This window comes from Portunus trituberculatus, chromosome 41, assembly GCF_017591435.1.
Source record: "Portunus trituberculatus isolate SZX2019 chromosome 41, ASM1759143v1, whole genome shotgun sequence".
Taxonomy (NCBI): Eukaryota; Metazoa; Arthropoda; class Malacostraca; order Decapoda; family Portunidae; genus Portunus; species Portunus trituberculatus.
In genome coordinates this window covers 30,722,267-30,742,386 of record NC_059295.1, presented here as the reverse complement: position 1 = coordinate 30,742,386, position 20,120 = coordinate 30,722,267, and the positions used below count along the sequence as shown (strand labels likewise).

Sequence of the window (20,120 nt, the reverse complement as noted above, 5' to 3'; positions counted from 1 at the left end):
TGTGTTGTTAAGTGTTAAATTTATGGCAAAGCAACACTCACAAACAGCAGCCATAACAGAGAGAGAGAGAGAGAGAGAGAGAGAGAGCCTGTGTGTGGTATTTTCCTACACATTCTGAAAATACAATTTAATAACTAGTCTCAAACTGAAACACCACCAAGAGGCAACTCAATTAAAAATGTATAAATTGGATTCATAAGTACAATTACTGTAGATTTACTGAGCATTTTTACTTTCCATCGAGCAATTCCGTTCATTTCAACTTGACGGATAAGCCTCGCCCTCACCCCAAAGCCTCTCTTCTAACTTACAAATCACGTGAACCAGGAGGGAGAGAGTAGCCAATCATCAGCCTTGGAAATGGAAAGAGAGGCGGAGTCTGTTCACCCGCTCTCCAATAACTTGCATTGACAGCCTATAAGTTAATAAATATTATATGTCACCACCTGGGCTATTCACTTAACCACAGCAAATCCCCCCCCCCCCGACCAGAGAGAGAGAGAGAGAGAGAGAGAGAGAGAGAGACGATATTTATCTGTACGACTACAAGAAATATTACTGTTTTCTTTCTGCGGGATAAGCAAAATATATCATGACGTTTGGAGACATAAAGAAAAAGAAAAGCACGAGAGATAAATAAATAGAGAGAGAGAGAGAGAGAGAGAGAGAGAGAGAGAGAGAGAGATGAGGGGGGGGGGAGGCAGGCCCGAGCATGTCCAGCTTCGTTGAAGGAAGGAAAGAAAGTTGTGTACCCTCTCATAACTTCCCAGCTAAACTCCTCCCCTTATGTGTCCTGACAACCCCTCTCTCCTTACACTCTTGGCTTACTCACTGAAAGGAGGAAGAGACGCAGAATCCCAGCATCTCCCTCCCTTAGCCTTCTGTAACCTCACGACCGGTATTCTAAAACGCTTTGCTCTCTTGTCACGACTGTTTTCAAACCCCATAGATAAGATTGGCCGGATTTTCAAGTCTTTCTTCCGTTAATAATGTAAACTTCTTGTTAATCTACCACAAGAATCGTGAAATCATCCTGGAATTTCGTGTGATTTCAACGAGAGCATTTTGAAAGAACTCGGTGGTGCTCGCAGAAAGGTTTCGTGAATTGTTTTTCTTTAATTCCGATAGTTGTATATTTCTGTGGATAGTGTCAAGGATAGGCGTCATGTACGAGTCTTCTGTGGCTTTTACTATTCTGTTATATCTGTTCTCACACTTTTCCTTTCCATTGCGTTGTAAATCTCACTCATTTTGTTTTCTCCAGAAAGTAAATAAATAGAACAGAAAATTTATGTATAACTTGTATAACTCGTACACATAAAACAACTTTCTATTTTCGTGCATTCGTATATTATTCATTTGTATTTGAATTATCTCGTGTGTAGCATTGTTGTCTGTGTATTTATAAGAGAGAGAGAGAGAGAGAGAGAGAGAGAGAGAGAGAGAGAGAGAGACGTTAAATAGGTCAATGGAGAGGGGGAGAGCGGAAGGGAGGAAAGGAGGAAAGGTATATGATGGTGGGTACAGACTGAGGCGGGAAGAGAGGGAGACGAGAAGAGAGGGGGGTAAAAAAGAAGAGGAGCAGAGGAAAGAGGAGGTTTAAAGTAGAGAGAACAGGAGATAAACGCAGAGACAAGATAAAGGAAAAGAGCAAACACCTGTCTTCGTTTGTTTTTCCTCCCTCCCTTTCCTTCTTTTTCATCATCTTTATTTTCTAGTCTTTCTTTATTCATTTTGTTCTCAATCTTTCTCTCGTCTCAGTTCTTTTTCTTCTTCTCATCCATTCTTTCTTTATATTCCACCATATTTTTTTTTTCATCTTTCTCATCTCCTCTTCTTCTTGTCATCTCCTGCATCTCCAGGCTTCCCCGTACCTGCGCCTCCTCTTCCTCTTCCTCCTGCTCATCCTCCTCCAAGAGATATATTATTTAATCTTCTCATCTCCTTCCAGATACTAGGTCTTTCCTCTTCTCAGGCGAGTTCTTGGCTAGGCTCTCCGTCCTGCTCCTTTACTTTTCCTCTCCACACCTCTCTTCTCTCCTTTCCTTTCCTCTCCTCTCCTCTTCTCCTTTCGACATCTCTCTTCTCTCTTTCCTTTCCTCTTCTCTCCTCTCCTGTCCTCTCCTCTCCTCCTCTCTCTCCTCTCCTCCCCTCTCCTCCTCTCCTCTCCTCTCCTCCTCTCCTCTCTATCTTCTTTTCCTCGCTCTTTCTTCTCTCTCTCTCTCTCTCTCTCTCTCTCTCTCTCTCTCTCTCTCTCTCTCTCTCTCTCTCTCTCTCTCTCTCTCTCTCTCTCTCTCTCTCTCTCTCTCTCTCTCTCTCTCTCTCTCTCTCTCTCTCTCTCTCGTCAAACGTGTCGCAAAACTTCAGTCAGTATGAGTACATTGTTCAGAAAGCCATTTGTAAAAACATTTCGTGCCGTATTTATGAACTAACAAGAAGTATTGTTGCCCCGCTGTGTGTAGAAGTGTGGTAACCATGCATTCCCTTCCACCATGTATATCGCTTTCTTTCAATATAAGTCCTTTGATTTAATAACTACCCTCGAAACATGGTGATTGACAGATTTTTAAGCTGCTTATAGTACTTGAGATTCTGGAAGACTAAACACAAAGAAAGAAAAAAGAAGAATAAAGAAAGGAAGTAAAGAAAGATTGTGGGAGAACTCTACACAAAACTCAGAGGAAGATGTGGTATGTTATTTAACACCTGACCATGACTGAACCCCGAGTTGCAGCAGATCAGAGAGGACTCATGTGGGAGAACTCTAAAATACACAACAGGGAAAGGGAATGCAGTATGTTGCTCGTCTCTTAACCATGAGTGAGCGTCGATTGATAAAAGATTAGAGAGGACTCAAGATTGTAGGAGAACTGTAGCTAACATGGGGATGGTAATACAGTTTGCCTCACGATGTTTAACCACGGCTGTACACTTCGGCTCAGTTCTCACGATGCAATCCCTGACTTTTCACGAGCCGCCACTCCAATATTCCGTGATACGCCGCGCTTCACTGCTCCGGGGCACTTGTTACTGAAAGAGAAACCCGTGATTGGTGACTTACTTTTTACTACGGACGAGTGCATGTCAGACTTTCCTTTCCCATCATCGTACCGTTTCTTCATAATTATCTTGCGTGTTATGTATGCAGGTTATTTTCTTCCATTTCTCTTTTCATGGATCGAAGCAGGAAGACAATAGAGAGGTAGAAGAAAGTGATGAGGGAAAATAAGAGCAAAAAGTGTAATAATAATGATGATAATGATGTTGATAACTAAAGGACGCATTTTGATGTATGTATAATGTATGGTATATTATATAATATATGTATATTTTTTTAGCAATGAATCGTGTGAATAAAAGTATAGTCTCTCTCTCTCTCTCTCTCTCTCTCTCTCTCTCTCTCTCTCTCTCTCTCTCTCTCTCTCTCTCTCTCTCTCTCTCTCTCTCTCTCTCTCTCTCTCTCTCTCTCTCTCTCTCTCTCTCTCTCTCTCTCTCTCTCTCTCTCTCTCTCTCTCTCTCTCTCTCTCTCTCTCTCTCTCTCTCTCTCTCTCTCTCTGTATAACTGTAGCAATGATTAAATGTCTCAAATCTCTCTCTCTCTCTCTCTCTCTCTCTCTCTCTCTCTCTCTCTCTCTCTCTCTCTCTCTCTCTCTCTCTCTCTCTCTCTCTCTCTCTCTCTCTCTCTCTCTCTCTCTCTCTCTGTATAACTGTAAGCAATGAATAAATGTCTCAAATCTCTCTCTCTCTCTCTCTCTCTCTCTCTCTCTCTCTCTCTCTCTCTCTCTCTCTCTCTCTCTCTCTCTCTCTCTCTCTCTCTCTCTCTCTCTCTCTCTCTCTCTCTCTCTCTCTCTCTCTCTCTAGCCTGCCACTGTTCCATGTTCCATCGTGCCCATTAAACCTTTCCTGCTGGCGCCGCTGTTCGGAAGACCATCTATTTTATTTCTAATGCTAATGAGGCCCGTCCAGCCAGCCAGCCAGCCGTCACCCTCGTTTTCTGTCGCTGTCATCCACGGGTGACAATTTTACATGTACTTTTTTTTTTTTTTTTTTCAATAGATATTTCACGTATTTGCTTAGGATGCGTCTCGTCTCGTCTCTCTCTCTCTCTCTCTCTCTCTCTCTCTCTCTCTCTCTCTCTCTCTCTCTCTCTCTCTCTCTCTCTCTCTCTCTCTCTCTCAATCACGTGCCGCTGAGAAGAGAGATAGAGAAAGATCACTTCCATGTCGGTCGCTCGTCTCGCTGTGATAGCCAGAGAGAGAGAGAGAGAGAGAGAGATCTGTGGGAAAGAAAGCCATGAGAGAATAAGATTACAACACTGGACTAGGGTGAGTGCAAATAGATAGGCAGTCGTGCTGTTTTTAGATCGGGGGAGTGTATGGTCCCCTTTAGACTCATGCGTGCGTGCGTGTTGGTTGTAGGGTGTGGCTGTGTGTGTGTGTGTGTGTGTGTGTGTGTGTGTGTGTGTGTGTGTGTGTGTGTGTGGCGTTGCATAGTGCAATTATTGTTTTGACTTCAGTTAATTCAGCAGATATATATGCAGGGGGTGCTGAATTTCCTGTCTTTTGCACTATGTATGTCAATTTTGTGCTCGTAACGTGAACATGACTCTCTCTCTCTCTCTCTCTCTCTCTCTCTCTCTCTCTCTCTCTCTCTCTCTCTCTCTCTCTCTCTCTCTCTCATGACTGCTCCAGAAAAAATACCAAAAAGTGCAATACTATAGTGTGTGTGTGTGTGTGTGTGTGTGTGTGTGTGTGTGTGTGTGTGTGTGTGTGTGTGTGTGCAAAGTGTGCATGACAGTCAGTATCGCGAGGCTGTTGGTGTGTTATGCTGGCGTGGTCTCTTTTTTACTTCCGGCTGTGTGATGAATCGTGTGGGTGTTGTGGTGCTGTGTGGTGTGTGACAGTACATAAGACAACTTTTATAATAAGCAATTTTATTCATAGAGGCAGTAATAGGAATAGCAATTAAAATTTGATAACAACGACAACAATAACAAATGTGACAGCAGCAACAACAACAACAAGAACAATAATAGCAATTACTACTACTACTACTACTACTACTACTACTACTACTACTACTACTACTGCTACTGCTGCTGCTGCTGCTGCTGCTGCTGCTGCTGCTGCTGCTACTACTGCTGCTGCTACTGCTGCTGCTGCTGCTGCTGCTGCTACTGCTACTGCTGCTGCTGCTGCTGCTGCTGCTGCTGCTGCCACCACCACTGCTGCTGCTGCTGCTGCTGCTGCCACCACTGCTGCTGCTGCTGCTGCTGCTGCTGCTGCTGCTGCTGCTGCTGCTGCTGCTGCTGCTGCTGCTGCTGCTGCTGCTGCTGCTGCTGCTGCTGCTGCTGCTGCTGCTGCTGCTGCTGCTGCTGCTGCTACTACTATATAAAAAAGTAATTGACCACAAAAATGTGTAGGAATGAGGGTAATTACAGTGACTTGCATGTTATTTTCTTGTTATGTTCTCTTTGTTTGTTCCTTCCTTCCTTTATTCGTTTTCTTTCTTTCTTTTCTTTCTTTCTTTCTTTCTTGAATTTCTTTTTCTTCCAGTCTCCCTTTTTTCCTTCCTTCCTTTTTTTTCGTTTCTTTCTTTCTTTCTTGAATTTCTTTTCTTTCAATCTCCCTTTTTTTCCTTCCTTCCTTTCTCCCTTGCTTTATTCATTAACTAATTTCATTCATTTATCAATTTCTTTCTTATATCTTGACTGTCTGTCTGTTTATATACCGTGTCATCTTGCTCACTTATTCTGACCCTCTTCTATATTTCTTTTATTGCTAAGAGACGAGGAGATTGATGATGATGATGATAAAGAAGATGATGAGGAGGAGAAGGAGAAGGAGGAGGAGGAGGAGGAAGAGGAGAAGGAGGAGGAGGAGGAACTGCTTTTCTTTACCTCAATAATCATATACTGTCAGCTGCTCGTAAATATACCACCTGCACTTGCCACACACACACACACACACACACACACACACACACACACACACACACACACACACACACACACACACACACGTAAAGAGCCACGATTGAGTTGCTCCTTTGTTTCCTCGCTGGTCCTCCTCAGTGATAGTTATCGGTGGCTCCCCGCAGCGGCTTTCTCTCCTTTCACACACCATTATGTCATCATGGAGTACTAAAGTGGTGGTCAATTTCTAATCACCTCATCTCTGGGTGCGGTTCTGTTCCTTTAGTTTTTTTTTTTCTTCTTTTATGTTTATTTTACTTTATTACTTTTTTTTTTACTTTTGTGTGTGTATGTTATTTGTTTTTTTTTCCCAGAACATACATATACTCGGAAAGATTCTAAGTTTCTCTCTCTCTCTCTCTCTCTCTCTCTCTCTCTCTCTCTCTCTCTCTCTCTCTCTCTCTCTCTCTCTCTCTCTCTCTCTCTCTCTCTCTCTCTCTCCTTCTCCTCCTCCTAGTCATTATCATCATCCCTCCTTCTCTAGCACAACCCACGCCAACCTCCGCCAACACTCCCTCCCTAATTGGCCGCAGGCTCCCACTTGATAGCGTGAGCTGCGTTCCCGTCAAGGATCGTGTTGCTGCCGTACTTGCGTGTCTGTAGGAAGCAAGTCACTAGTCAGGGTTGGAAAGTGTAAAAAGAAATAATACAAGAAAGAAAACTATGTACAATGTCGTGGAAGTGTGAATTGCTTTTTAAGACTCGCATTTCTAAATCTTTCCTCATATTGACTGTTTTTGAAGGCCTAAAAAGTGATTAGGTACTTTCTGATTACTGTTTTTCTCGTTAATAAGCTAGAATTTTTGCTAAGTTTTCACTAGAATGTTGGAAATATCCTTGAAAAAATTAATAACTTTCCCTATCTTATCGCAATGACGTTATGATAATAAGTCAATTGCTACCTGCTCAAAATAGATGCGATGCTTTAAAAAAGACTCACTCAAGTAAACAAGAAATTTTGATCTGTCATTGGGGTTACCGAATGTCATTAAAACTGCTTAGAAACTGGTACTGATCAACGTTGAATGCGGAGGTATGGACGATGGTAACCAGGAAGGTACGAGTATCTCTAGTATTTTAATTGCATAGTGACTTTTGCAATTAAACGGTTGTGTTACTATGAAGATTCTTCCTATAACAGTAGTGATATCGCATATGACAGTGAGTCATGCAAGACATCATATGGAGATACACATTGTAACTGATGTGGGAATTACCCTAGAGGGCCTAGACGGAAGGAAAAAAAAGTTTGAAGTGATGTCCAAGAATTGATTGAACGTTCCTTACAAATTAATATGATTCCCATATAACAACAACAACAACAACAACAACAACAACAACAACAACAACAACAACAACAACAAAATGTTAATACATACTGTATTAATGTTCAAAATCAAATTGCATTTCTGAGAAGCCTCGACTTGAGAAATTCCGCACAATTTTAAGTGTCGCCTTCTATTCTAAATGCATAAACGTGACTCGTATAAACACTGGAAATTTACATCATAATGTTTAGAGTTTGAAAGCTGCCGAGAAGAACTTTCCATTTAGTGAGAAGTTTTGAACAGTGGCAGATTACAGTTCAAGTATCGCTTGTGCGTGTTGAGAAAGCTGACTTACCACAAGTCTGCCAAGAATAATGTGATTCTACTGAGCTACGAGTATGTGGAAAGTGGACAGCTGGGTGTACTGGGACTGACTGACATGTAAAAGCTGAGGAGAATATAACACATCTTGCCACCTGAAGCATCTTGGGCCCCGGAAAGAACTCACTTCGATAGGAAGAGGAAGAGAAGGAGGAGGAGGAGGAAGCAGATGTAGATCGACTTGTCCTAGTCGTGAAAAGAACAAAGTTTAGACATGAATATATATATTTTTTAACCAAAACGGTAAAATGTGAGTGTTGGTGAGGCTTTTGATGTTATTGCTGCCACTACTATCACCACGCCGTCACCATCCTCTCGTCCGTACATAAAGTAGAAGCAGTGTAAAGGTGGTGGTGTCCCTGTCCACCTCATCGTAGCTACATTACCATAACCTGCCAAACTTCAAAGGAATCCAATCTCTCTTGACCACGAAGTATAGACCCAGCTCATCTTATTTTTTTTTTTTTTTCTTTTGGGCCACACCTGCAAGAGTTGAAGGAATGTTATCATAAGTCTCAGAAAAAAAATTATTGTATCCTTCACTCCTTTCATACCGAGCAAACACACACACACACACACACACACACACACACACACACACACACACACACACACACACACACACACACACACACACACACACTGCTAAAATATACTTCCTTCCTTTTTCTAGCCTTCGTCCATCCCGCGACTCAAGATGGTTTCATGCAAGGAGTATTAAGTTGCCTCCAGACTTAGATGGGTGGGTCATGGCTTTTACTTCTCTTCTTTTCTCTCTTTTACGGCACAAGTTTTCTTGTGTGTGTGTGTGTGTGTGTGTGTGTAGAATGTGGGGTGGAGGAAAGCATTCATCTGTTTGTGTAAATGAAAAGAACTTACTCCGCCTGGCCACCTCCCTGCCTGCTAGTCACTTAAGAGGACTCATAAGACATTGTTTGCCTCCACGAAGCGAAATGTTACCGTGGCCGCGATTCACTACTAACCCTTTCACTTCCGAGACTATTTTCCTTAATCACCTGCAATTTTTTGGACTCTCTTTTGTATTGCTTGCCTCCATGATGTGAGGTATTACTGTGGCCTCAATTCGCCACTGGCGCTTTCACTGCCAAGGCAATTTTCTCAATAGTTACTTACAATTTTTTGGCATTTTTCGGGTAGGTTTATTGAATAGTTTTGTGACCTAAAACATTAAGATTAACCTCTAGTCCTCCCTATTTTCTTTTTTATATACGCAAACAATATTTAACAGTGTTTGGAATGTGAACGAATACAGCATTGAATTAGTAGACTAAAAGGACCAATGCATATTAACTGGAGCCTTCCTGGTAATTGGAGTGTAAAAACCATGACGAAATAATGCAATAAAACTCATGACCTTAACGAAGTCGCCATTCTACTGTAAACCTTGTGAGATATTCCACTATAGTAGCACCGGACTGGAAAATAATGTGGTTGGAGAAGCTGTGTTGTGAAAATATGATGGACGAATGAATCCCGTTGCACTTCGTTTGTCTAGCGTTCAGTCACTGCTGTTGCAATATACTCATGGCGACGGTTTTTCTCTCGGTTCTTTTTTCTTCCAATATCAAATTATTTTTCAATAATAGATACATCACCTTGATTAGAAACATTAGTTTCCTCTGGTGCCTACACATCTAACCATCAAAGTCGCCGAGTGTCATGTTGTGATATACTCGTGTCAATTTTTGTTTTCTTTTTCATCCTAAGGATATACATATATGAATAATCAGTGCATCACTTTAATCAGAAACCTTATATTGCTCTGGTGCCAAAACTTCGATAAAAGTTGCTGAGTGTCAGGTTACAAAACTCTTCTTTTTCTTCAATTCTACGGATGTACTTAAATGTGTAATTTTTTCTTATTATGCCCTGGCCTATAGCGCCTGTAGGTCTACTTGAAGTGTATTTATTGGAAGCGCTGTTCAGCTTCCACCCATTAGTGGCGCAGGTCATTTTATTTATAATGGTACCCATATTAGGGCCCATATCACCACCCAAGCACATCTTTGGTGTAACCACCTAGAACCTGGGTATCATGGTGACATGTAGGTAACTTTAAACCACTCGACAAGTGGCATTAGTTTCAAAGCGGTATGTGGTGGGATTGGAATCAACACGTGGACGGCTGCCCGATCCCACGCTCACCACCTTATCCACTAGGCCACTGCCTCCCAAATTTGCTTGGGTGCAAAAATTTTTATCTTTGAAAGTTGCCGAGTGTCGTGGAATATTCATCTTCACGTTATTAGATTTGTCACACAGGTATAGGTTCTCGTAAACATTCTGGTATCCATAATAACTCAGATATTACATATTCAACTCCATCCACGTGTCAGTAGCTACTCCTCGGTAACGGTTAATGGAGCGATGTGTTTAGTCGTGCTTCGGTAAACTGTTGCACCTGGATATGAGATAGTTGTGTCGTGGAGTAAGTGTTGTTGGTGCCGCGTCGTAGACACAGCAATCACTGTGGCTGGGAAGGGTGAAGCGATGTGTTCGTTACTGATGGAAAATTATTACTCCTGAACAGAAAGTTGTGAGTGTTATCGGTGCCTTGCCTTGTTTATTGTTTGAATGATTTAAAACTGCTCAAATGCTGTGGTGATGATCTGCTTTTGCTATTCTTTCGCTATTACCATGAAGAAAACCAGAAAATAGAAACTCTTCAGTGATACCATAGCAAAAGTGCTAACCATTTTCTTATCATGCACAGGAAGAGTGAATTAATTATAAACAGTCTTTTTTGTGATACCATGGAAAAAATAAGCACTTTATTGTTAATTGTGTCTCAGGAAAACTGAGTGAATTACTTATAAATCTTTTTCTCTGATACCACGAAAAGAAATCCGAGCAGTTATCATTTTCCTCTACGGTGATTTGAAAGCGGAGAGATTAACGGTGGAGACACAGGACTCGACACTCCTTATTGAACAGATCGCTTGCTGCCGTGAAGCTTCTGAACTGCAGCTGTTTGCCTAGTGACTTTGAGGTACCAGTTAGTCTTAATCTTCCGCGCTCGAAGGCGTCACGCACGTCTGAACAGTGAGTTGTTGCGGGCAGTGTGTCACCGAGGTAGTAATCACACGGCAACAGTTTCGTAAAATCCGCAAGACGTCCTTCGCTCACCATAACTGGGCCCTTAGTAGCCTTTGTGGATCCCTCGAGGCTTCATGTGTGTGTGTGTAAGGGAGAAGGAGCAACAGTGTGTTTTGGAAGGACTTGGGGTTGTGACGGCGGTGGGGAGCCTTTGGAAAGACTGGAGGTGCTCTGATCAAACGCCACAACACCATGTTAAAGGTTCTCACGGCAGTACGGGATGTGCGACCTCCGCGGGGAAGGTAAGAGACAATGGTTCTGGGAAAAGTACATACACTCTTTTTTCTCTCTTTGTGTCTGTAGTTGATAAGTGTTATAGGCAGCTTACGTATGTCGAGTAAGTAAATATATACGTATGAAGCTGAAAAATTATGCTTAGATAAATTGTAAAAGTTATACTTCTCTTGCCACACCAACGACAGTCTTTTGGATGTGGGGGAATGAGCGAGGTTTGTTTTATCTTAACTCCTTGGAAAAATATACTATGAATATATTTTTTCTTTCCTCCAACATAGAGTATATATATGTGTATTGAAGGAGTAAATCAAGAGCATCACTAATTTTTAACCATATATCAGAAATGTGGTTCAATTTGATTTCAACTTTTTTATGGAATTTTTTCTTGATTACCAAATCATTGCATTCAAAGTAAGAACGTATAATATTCTACTGTAAAGAACAATTGAAATAGTGACCATTATTATAATATTGACACATTCTCAATGCGTTAGGTAAGTATCTGCATATTTTAAATGCTAGAGATGTGTTTTTCATTATATAAACATGTAATCTAATTGTATTGTATTGTACTTATTCTCAAAATCACCATTGTAATCATCATTCACGTTGGCGATGGAACCATCCATTACGTCAAGTTACCTCATTATGTCATTCATTGGTGAGTAAACGGTGCACGAATGGCCAGCACCAGTCAGGTAAAGGAGAGGCTTAACAAAGGAACAATGAAGGACTCAAATACTCTCTTTGTGCTCGGTCACGATAACCTTTGCTGTTGTGAAGTCGAGTGAAAACACCACATCATTTACACGCTCGGCTGGCTTCACTTGTGCAATGATTATGTTAACAAGAGCGACCGAAGCAAAGAATTAAGAGAAAACAATGATGGAATAATGGGCAAGGAAACCCGTCAGCCTCCAGAAAACACGGACCACACACGGAAGCAATCGCTGGAACCGTAAATAACACACACACACACACACACACACACACACACACACACACACACACACACACACACACACACACACACACACAAACGTAAGTCATATGAATGGCCAATAATTGAAGCTATAAATGTTGTAACTTAATTACTTCCGCATATGTATCATAATTATGGAAGAGCAATATATATTCTCGGAGGATTCCTGACTACCAACATTCCTTTACGCGAAGTTAGATTCATCTCCCATCTCACAATTCGCACGTGGGCTTTGACATTATTGAAGTAACTATACGTATTTGCATAATTGGGGATGATGCATACTTATCGAATTGTTATTTATAAAGTTGCGAAACTATTGTTATTCTAATTTACTGACCAAAGATTTCTGATCACTTTTCTCTTTTTTTTTTTTTTTGTTATGCCTAAGAAATAAAAACATTTTCTTTATGAAAAGTTTCAAATAATTGAATTGACATTTTATTTTGTCTTTTTCCTCATCCTCTTCTTCCAGCTCTTCGCCCACCAGCTTCCCTATCCCTTGCCCAACATACAATCCTTATTGTATACCTACATATGATACCATCTGTATGTATATATCTGCAATACGGGCTATTCTCCCCCCCTACCTCTCTCTCTCTCTCTCTCTCTCTCTCTCTCTCTCTCTCTCTCTCTCTCTCTCTCTCTCTCTCTCTCTCTCTCTCTCTCTCTCTCTCTCTCTCTCTCTCTCTATCATCTTCCATCCTTTCACTTCTCCCTCCCTCTCCACAGCGCCAGTAACGCCCCTCTCCTCCCACAGGGTGTGCGGCATGGACCTCTCCACCGCCATGGAGGAGGCCAGACTCGCCTGCAGCTATTTCTTCAACAACCGCTTCGAGGAGGCCAGGACGCTCATGAGGCCTTGGTGAGTGTCTGTTTTAATACCGCACATACACAACTTTTCCCATCTCCATCCCATGCACTCTCATTTCTCATGCTTTTATTACATTCCCAAAGCATGTCTACTCATCTCTTTGTCTGTGTTTCACTTTATACGCACTCTCATCACATATCCATCTCACGTGCACTCCTCTCTTTGTCTCTGTGCCATCCAACGTACTCACACCATACACTCATATTACACTTCCATTCCATACCTGCTCCTCTCCTTGTCTCTGTTTCACACCAGCTGCATATGATATCGCTGCGACGCTTAAATGTCAATCAATCAGTCATTCAGTCTATCAGGACTCTTCTTCGCTCCTGTCTCTGTATCTTTTTCGTGTTTCTCCACCTTTCTGTCACTTTCATCATCTATTTTCTTTTTCCACTGCTCCTCCATGCCCTCTCCATCTTTTCACGCTTCCTTATCGTCACTACCACCAGCGCTTACTTACCACCACAACGTCGCGCCTTTTCCTCGCATCCTCTTTCTACTCTCTTCATCATCCATTCACGTCTTTTCCCTCCTACCGCTATGCAACGTTCACCTTTTACCACGCAGAATGTTGCCCATATTACTGTAACTTTTTCTTTTCCTTTCCTCCTTCCAAGTCTACTTCGTGGTCGCATCATTATCTTTTCTCATCCCATACAGCACCTATTTTCAGTGTTTCTCTCTTCCCTATCATCCTCATTATTTTCGCTTCCCCTTTTCAATCTCCCCACTTTCACTTTTTTTTCTGCCATACCCCATCCCACGGTACACGCTTGTCCCCCGCCTACACTTCATCTCAGTATACTTCTTCACACACACACACACACACACACACACACACACACACACACACACACACACACACACACACACACACACACACACACACACACACACACCTTTCACCCTACATCTCTTATCAATGAAATGTTCCCTTTTCCACCACCATCACAACCACCACCACCACTATCCAACCTTCATCTCCCAGCCACCTGCAATTTCGTTTAATAGAAAAGATGAAAAAGGTGACGTCCCTTGGGAAGACGACCACATCACAGCCCTGTCCTCTTTTCACGTGTGGGAGGTGGAGCGTTGCGGGGATACCAGATTGGGGCGAAGGCTGTTCTCGCTGCTAGGTCAGGAAATAATGTGCAAATCTTTCACGAGGGTGGAGAAATTAGTTTTGTGATGTTATACACTTTAGAAGCAAAATACATAGTTTCCGATAGCGTAAACTAATGAATTTGTGGAGGCTGAGTTGTTTGTGGTGATTGTTTAGTTCTATTATGGAGATGAAAGCTGGCAAAAAAATGTAGTTTTAATGATGTAGTGTGTGCCTTGAATAGTAATACGTTATTGGTGACATGATGAGTAAAGTTAAGTCTTACTTGCATGATAGTGATGAAGAAATAGTTTGCTGTGTTACATTATGAAATCATGCGTTACAAAATGGTTCACAGATCTTAACAACGCCGGTGACCAGTACAGCAATGAAAATCTATAATATTACGAATCACGCAGCTACATGTAGGTGACAAAAACGCATATTGTAATATAAACGCAATATTATTAAAGGTCTAAAACGCTAACTGAGAGCTTAATTACCACATCTGATTAATTAGATATAGCTCAAAATCATATCACTGATAATAGGGATGAAAAAAATGCTTTCACATTAATGTTATTGCTCGTATAATTAATACATTTGATTCGATAATTTTCTCGGAATGGCAATGGCCCGATCCCGTCTCGCCCGAGGAATATACAAGATAGATAATAATAAAATCCTTGGTCTCGCCTCACCCACGCGATCGTCTTCTTTCCTTCGTGGTGAGACATGAGAGAGGAAATCTTTTGTTGCTATTTTAGGGATTCTCAGTCTAGTGTTGCTTCTTTTAGAACTGTCAGACCGCAAGGAAGGAGGAAGATGTTTCTATTGAAGGAGCCAATGTCGGTCTCTTGCCTTCTCTCTCTTTCTCTCTCACTCTCAGCCTGCTGCCTGTCGTTTTGAGGTCAATGAATATTTCTCTCTCTCTCTCTCTCTCTCTCTCTCTCTCTCTCTCTCTCTCTCTCTCTCTCTCTCTCTCAGATGAAAGAGGTTGCGTTGTCCTATTACTTTATTTATTTGTTCATCCCTCTACTGTTATTTTTTGTGTATCATCACATTTACAATAAAATATACACGCATAAGACTATATCGATTCTTTACTTTTGTTTTTTTTATTATTTAAGTTAACTGTTTATTATTTATTTTACATTTATACTGTCGAATAGATTACACATACAACAGTATGTGGTAGAGAGATGCAAAGAAAAAAATGACAAAGAAAAAAGAAAAAAAAATCTAATCACGAACTTTATATGAAGAAAGACGAAACATTTGAAACATTTGAAACATTTGATCATAGTGCATACTTGTTTCCATGAAAAAAAAAAGAAAGAAAGATGAAAAAAAAAAAGAGGCGATCTATCTACCTTTTCTCCCCATCTCACTCCATCATCTCCTGTATACACCCTACCACCAACCTATTTTCTCTACCACGCCCTTATTCCATTACTCTCAATTTTTTCCACCTCACCCACCCTTAACCTCCATATATTACCCACGTTCTGTATCTAATAGCCTTTCTATCCCCTTTATTTATTGTCACCTTGCTCTTTCTCTTTCTCCTCGCTTTTTTTTATTTTTTTTATTTATACCATGTGGGCTTTTCACGGGAATTTATGGGCTAAATGGGATACTTTCTTGGGGTCCCTTTACTCAAAGCCCACCCGCTAGGAAACCGTTGCCCCGAGTGAGGAAGCCCAACCTACACTCCGACTGAGGACAGGATTCGAACCCGTGCGCTTGGAGACCCCTCGGACCCCAAAGCACGCATGGTTCCACTGTACCACGGCGGTTTTGCTGTATCATCTTAATTCTCTCATATCCATTTGTCCATTGTCATCTTGTCCATCTCCTATCTTTTTCAGTTTTTGCTCATTATCTTTATTCATATCATTTCTTTATTTCCTCTCGTCTAACACATTCTGTTCCTACTCCCCTGCTATCTTCTTATCTTATCACTACCATACTTTTATTATATTCCTTTCAATATCATTACTTCTCCCAGTTTGCATTAATTTGGGATGGAGGGAGTAGGTGGATGTGGATGAGTGAGTAGCAGGATAGATTGGATAATGGAGCTGGGTGGATAGGTGAGCGGAAGTGGGTGGAAAGATTAATGCATGGAATAATGGCTGTTTGTGGGGTTTTGTGTGAGTTGGTGAGTGGATAGATATATATCATTGAGTGGCTGAGATGGGTGAATGTGGTTGAGTGAGTAGTTGATGGTTTGGTGAATTTTATATTAATGTGTGTGAATCTCTGTAGTCAAAATATTTGAGTCTATAGAGACATTTTGGGGCACAAATTGTTCAGGAATCATATGTCCTGAGGTGTATTTGACTTAAGGCTGCTCTGTCTTGAGAATCATCTAATTCCAATCTGAGGATTATACGACTTAAATATCATTTCAGTACACACATATGAATTCACTTTAACTGTACAGGTGTGAACATTTTGCTTTTCAGGAAAAAAAACTACATAAATCACTGTAGAAAGCAATGTACAGTAAATCACAGTTAAGTCAAACCTGAATAAGCCATATTTTGATAAGTAGGACACATTCATTTTCTTTTTCTACTTTATTTTGAGTGCCCTTTGATTGAGTAATTTCAAGTCACTTAGTTTATATACTGGCTAAAATACCATTGATAGGATGATAGCTTTTTCATTGTCCGAGTCATATGAGGAATTGTCTTAGCGGCCAGCCGTTCCAGATGCGTAATGGTCATATGTACCGTGGCACTGCACTGCTATAAGATCTGGGTTTACATTTACAGTTTACACAGTTGACTTAAAATGCGTGTGGCATTGTCTCCTTCAGCTTTCCTTCTCTCTATAGCCTCTATTGTTGCCTTTTCATAAAGCGCATGACATTGTCTCCCTCAGCTTTTTTTTTTTTTTTCTCTGTAGCCTTTATTATTTCCTTTTTAAATTCTACCAGACTTCTAAGATCAAGTTTGTGTCACTCACGTCAGTTAGGATGCTGAAGATGCTGTCGGTGGCAAACAAAATGGCTGTTATATAGGATCACGGTATAAGTGTGAGCTCTGCCATGTTGTGTGTGTGTGTGTGTGTGTGTGTGTGTGTGTGTGTGTGTGTGTACATTGCGTTTTTACTCGTATACGTACGCCATTGATATAGTAATTCATTACACAAATCATTTCAATTGTTAATGGTACAGGCATGCAAAATGTGAAAAAAAAGTCCCTTGGGTAGTTTGGTTTACGGGATAACTCGAATTGGAGGTTCACAATCATCATTACTCCTTTACCTAATGGCAGAGCTGGACGCGTTACTGGATATCGGATAGTCCGGCAACGCTCCTCCAGACCTCAAAACGCAGATAGTCTGTACCTGTACTTCGTGCCTAAATTTGTTTTTTTCCTCGGTCCGCTATCGCAGCTCCGGTACCGTACCCGAAACTATGAAAGAGCGCCTGAAAAATCTAGTCCGCATCTCAAAAAATAAAACAAAATACAAGGCATACAGCAGCCTCCTTTGCTGTCCTGCCTTTAACAATGCTTCTTGATTCAGCAAATTGTCAATATTTCCTCTTTCAGTTACCATTTCTTCCTTACTTATCCAGACACAGTACATGTCATATCATGTCGTATATGCATTTTCTCTAATTCCAATTTAAAGGCAAAGCAGTTGACTAAATCTTATATAGTATGTAGATGGAGACAATATAATTAGAATAAATTGTTCTCTCTCTCTCTCTCTCTCTCTCTCTCTCTCTCTCTCTCTCTCTCTCTCTCTCTCTCTCTCTCTCTCTCTCTCTCTCTCTCTCTCTCTCTCTCTCTCTCTCTCTCTCTCTCTCTCTCTCTCTCTCGCATAATATGAGTGATATGCTTGGGTTTCAAATTGCTGCTGACTAATATCCTCTTTTGTACCCCCTGCAGGGCACACAAGAGTATGTACCATGGCCTTGGGTATGGCACATTCATGTACCTTCAAGCCATCATGACCTTTGACCCAGTAAGTCCCCAGAAGATATGAGTATCAGATGCATTTTCCTATGCAGTTGAGGATGAAAATCTATACATTGCTCCATCTCAATGATCCTTTGGATCATTTCTCTCTTTAAATTTTGCCTATTTAATTTTGTTAGGGGAAGAAAATTAACAAAAGGAGAAGAAATACATTGAGCTTGAAAACTTACATTGCAAATCTTGTATTTTTGTGATCAGTGTTGTTTTTTCATAGAGGCTCTTTTACCAATATGTAAAGGTACAATATAGTTTGGTTTAAGTCCTTCGTATCTTTCTGAGATTCCTATGAGGTAACTCTAGTTTATTACAATAGTTCATCCTACAGTCAGTTTTTGGGACTGTTGAAGATGTTTGTGATATTCAGAAGATGCTTACACACAAATTCATCTTGCAGAAAGATATTGAAACAGCCATAGAGACACTGAAGCAGAGTGTTGAGGTTTGCAACCGATTCAGACGAAAAAATACAATTGGAGAATCTTTGGGAAAAATGGTGAAGAAAGTGGACTACAACAGTTTCACTAAAGGTAAGTGAGCAGCATTCCTGCCTTTCTGGTTGAATGCTGTATTAAATCAATATGTTTCATACCACTAATTACCCTTGTTAACTGAGTGGTATCTTACTAGGGGTGCTTTGAATTTAATTTGTTGTAGCACTTTTTAGTTGCATATCAAAAACAGTATATATTATATGCATACTATGTCATATGTTACTCAGATTTTAAAAGAAAAAATCCTTAGACTCATTAAGACATACACCATGAGTGACTACAGCTAATCAATCTTAAGAAATAATCAGCTTGCTTGCTCTTGCTGCATCACAACACACTGGATGCTCACTCATTGTTGTTTTGTCATGATCATGACACTGGTATGTACTATGTAATGGATGTACAATGTTTTTTTTTTTTCATTCTTGACCTATATTCAATCTTGACAGAGGAAATTCACGCTGAGCTGTGTTATGCTGAGTGTCTGCTGCTGCGGGCTGTGCTCACCTTCATGGAGGATGAGACGCTCATCAGCTTCCTCAAGGGTGGCATGAAGATCCGGGCCTGTTATCAGTCCTACAAGTGAGTCGAGGAGTGCTTGAGAGTGCTTGGTTAAAAAAGACTTGAGTTTATTTTTAAGTATGTATTTTAACTCTCCCTTTTAATGCCATGTATTAGAGTTCAGAATATATTGACTTCTTCCTGCAGCAGGGTAGACTGCCGAATAAAATATTGTGTATGTACAGACTCTATCAACTTTCATCCATATGTATATATATTGTTTTCTCGCAAATAAATGGACTTTCCAGATTGACATTTATATATAGACTGCTGTAAAACTGAACAAACGATTGAACTTGTTCAGTTTTGCTGAACAAGTGACATCTATATTATAGACTCTGCCACAAAATTAAACGAACAATTGAATCTACTATAATATATAGATGTTATTTATATTTGGATGATGATAATGTATATCAATATGCTTATATGAATGTTTGGAAATACTCACATCGTAGACTTGTGACCTGGATTTAATTTGCTTCCTCTTTTCTTCATATTTTTTCACATACAATAAGTCCTCCTTATACAGTACTTCGTTATCCGGTAAATTCACAGTTACGGTGTTTGGTAATTACTACCCTCGATTCTATTTACGGTAAGAAAAATTCACAGATACGGTATCCGCTCCTGTTTTGTTTACACCGTACCGTAGCGCCACCAGCCCACCACGCTGCGCGGCCACCACAAGTCCACAACAATCAGTGACAGTGACAGTCGGCGTCGCTTCCCGCGTTTCTCACTGAACAGTGGTGAAGTCCTTACGGTGTGTGTGTGTGTGTGTGTGTGGATATTATGAGTAAGGGCTGACCCTGCTGTTCCTTAGCCTCGGGAAGGACATTCCGAAAGTGAAAGGTAAATAAAAACATTTAGTTTATTTCTTTTGCGCAGTACCTTATATATATTTTTTCTTATATGACTGTTTTCATGTCTGTAGGAGTGACTTTCGACGTGCTGGAACATCCCCTATTATTACATGTTATAATGGGTTCGGTATACGGTAATTTCGATTTGCGGTAAGGTTTTCAGGAACGGATATGTACCATATAACGAGGACTTACTGTACTTGTGTGCCTTTACATTTTTTAGACAATGCTGCTGGCATGTGGTATAGTTCTTTCGCGTTGACATA

At 40.8% G+C, this 20,120-nt stretch overlaps 1 protein-coding gene across 7 annotated transcripts in view; it reads left to right on the top strand.

Annotated features, from left to right (window-relative positions):
• The window catches only part of LOC123516429 (tetratricopeptide repeat protein 39B-like), a 152,846-nt gene that overhangs the window by 117,622 nt on the left and 15,104 nt on the right, over positions 1–20,120 (top strand). For 5 of the 7 annotated variants that reach the window (XM_045275699.1, XM_045275702.1, XM_045275701.1 and 2 more), the window contains exons 3-6: positions 12,720–12,824; positions 17,847–17,922; positions 18,331–18,463; positions 18,877–19,009. In XM_045275699.1, coding sequence (XP_045131634.1) covers positions 12,720–12,824; positions 17,847–17,922; positions 18,331–18,463; positions 18,877–19,009 — 447 coding nt within the window. Of the gene's footprint in view, positions 1–10,357; positions 10,983–12,719; positions 12,825–17,846; positions 17,923–18,330; positions 18,464–18,876; positions 19,010–20,120 lie in introns of all 7 variants that reach the window. The other 2 variants (XM_045275703.1, XM_045275698.1) reach the window with 1 other exon arrangement.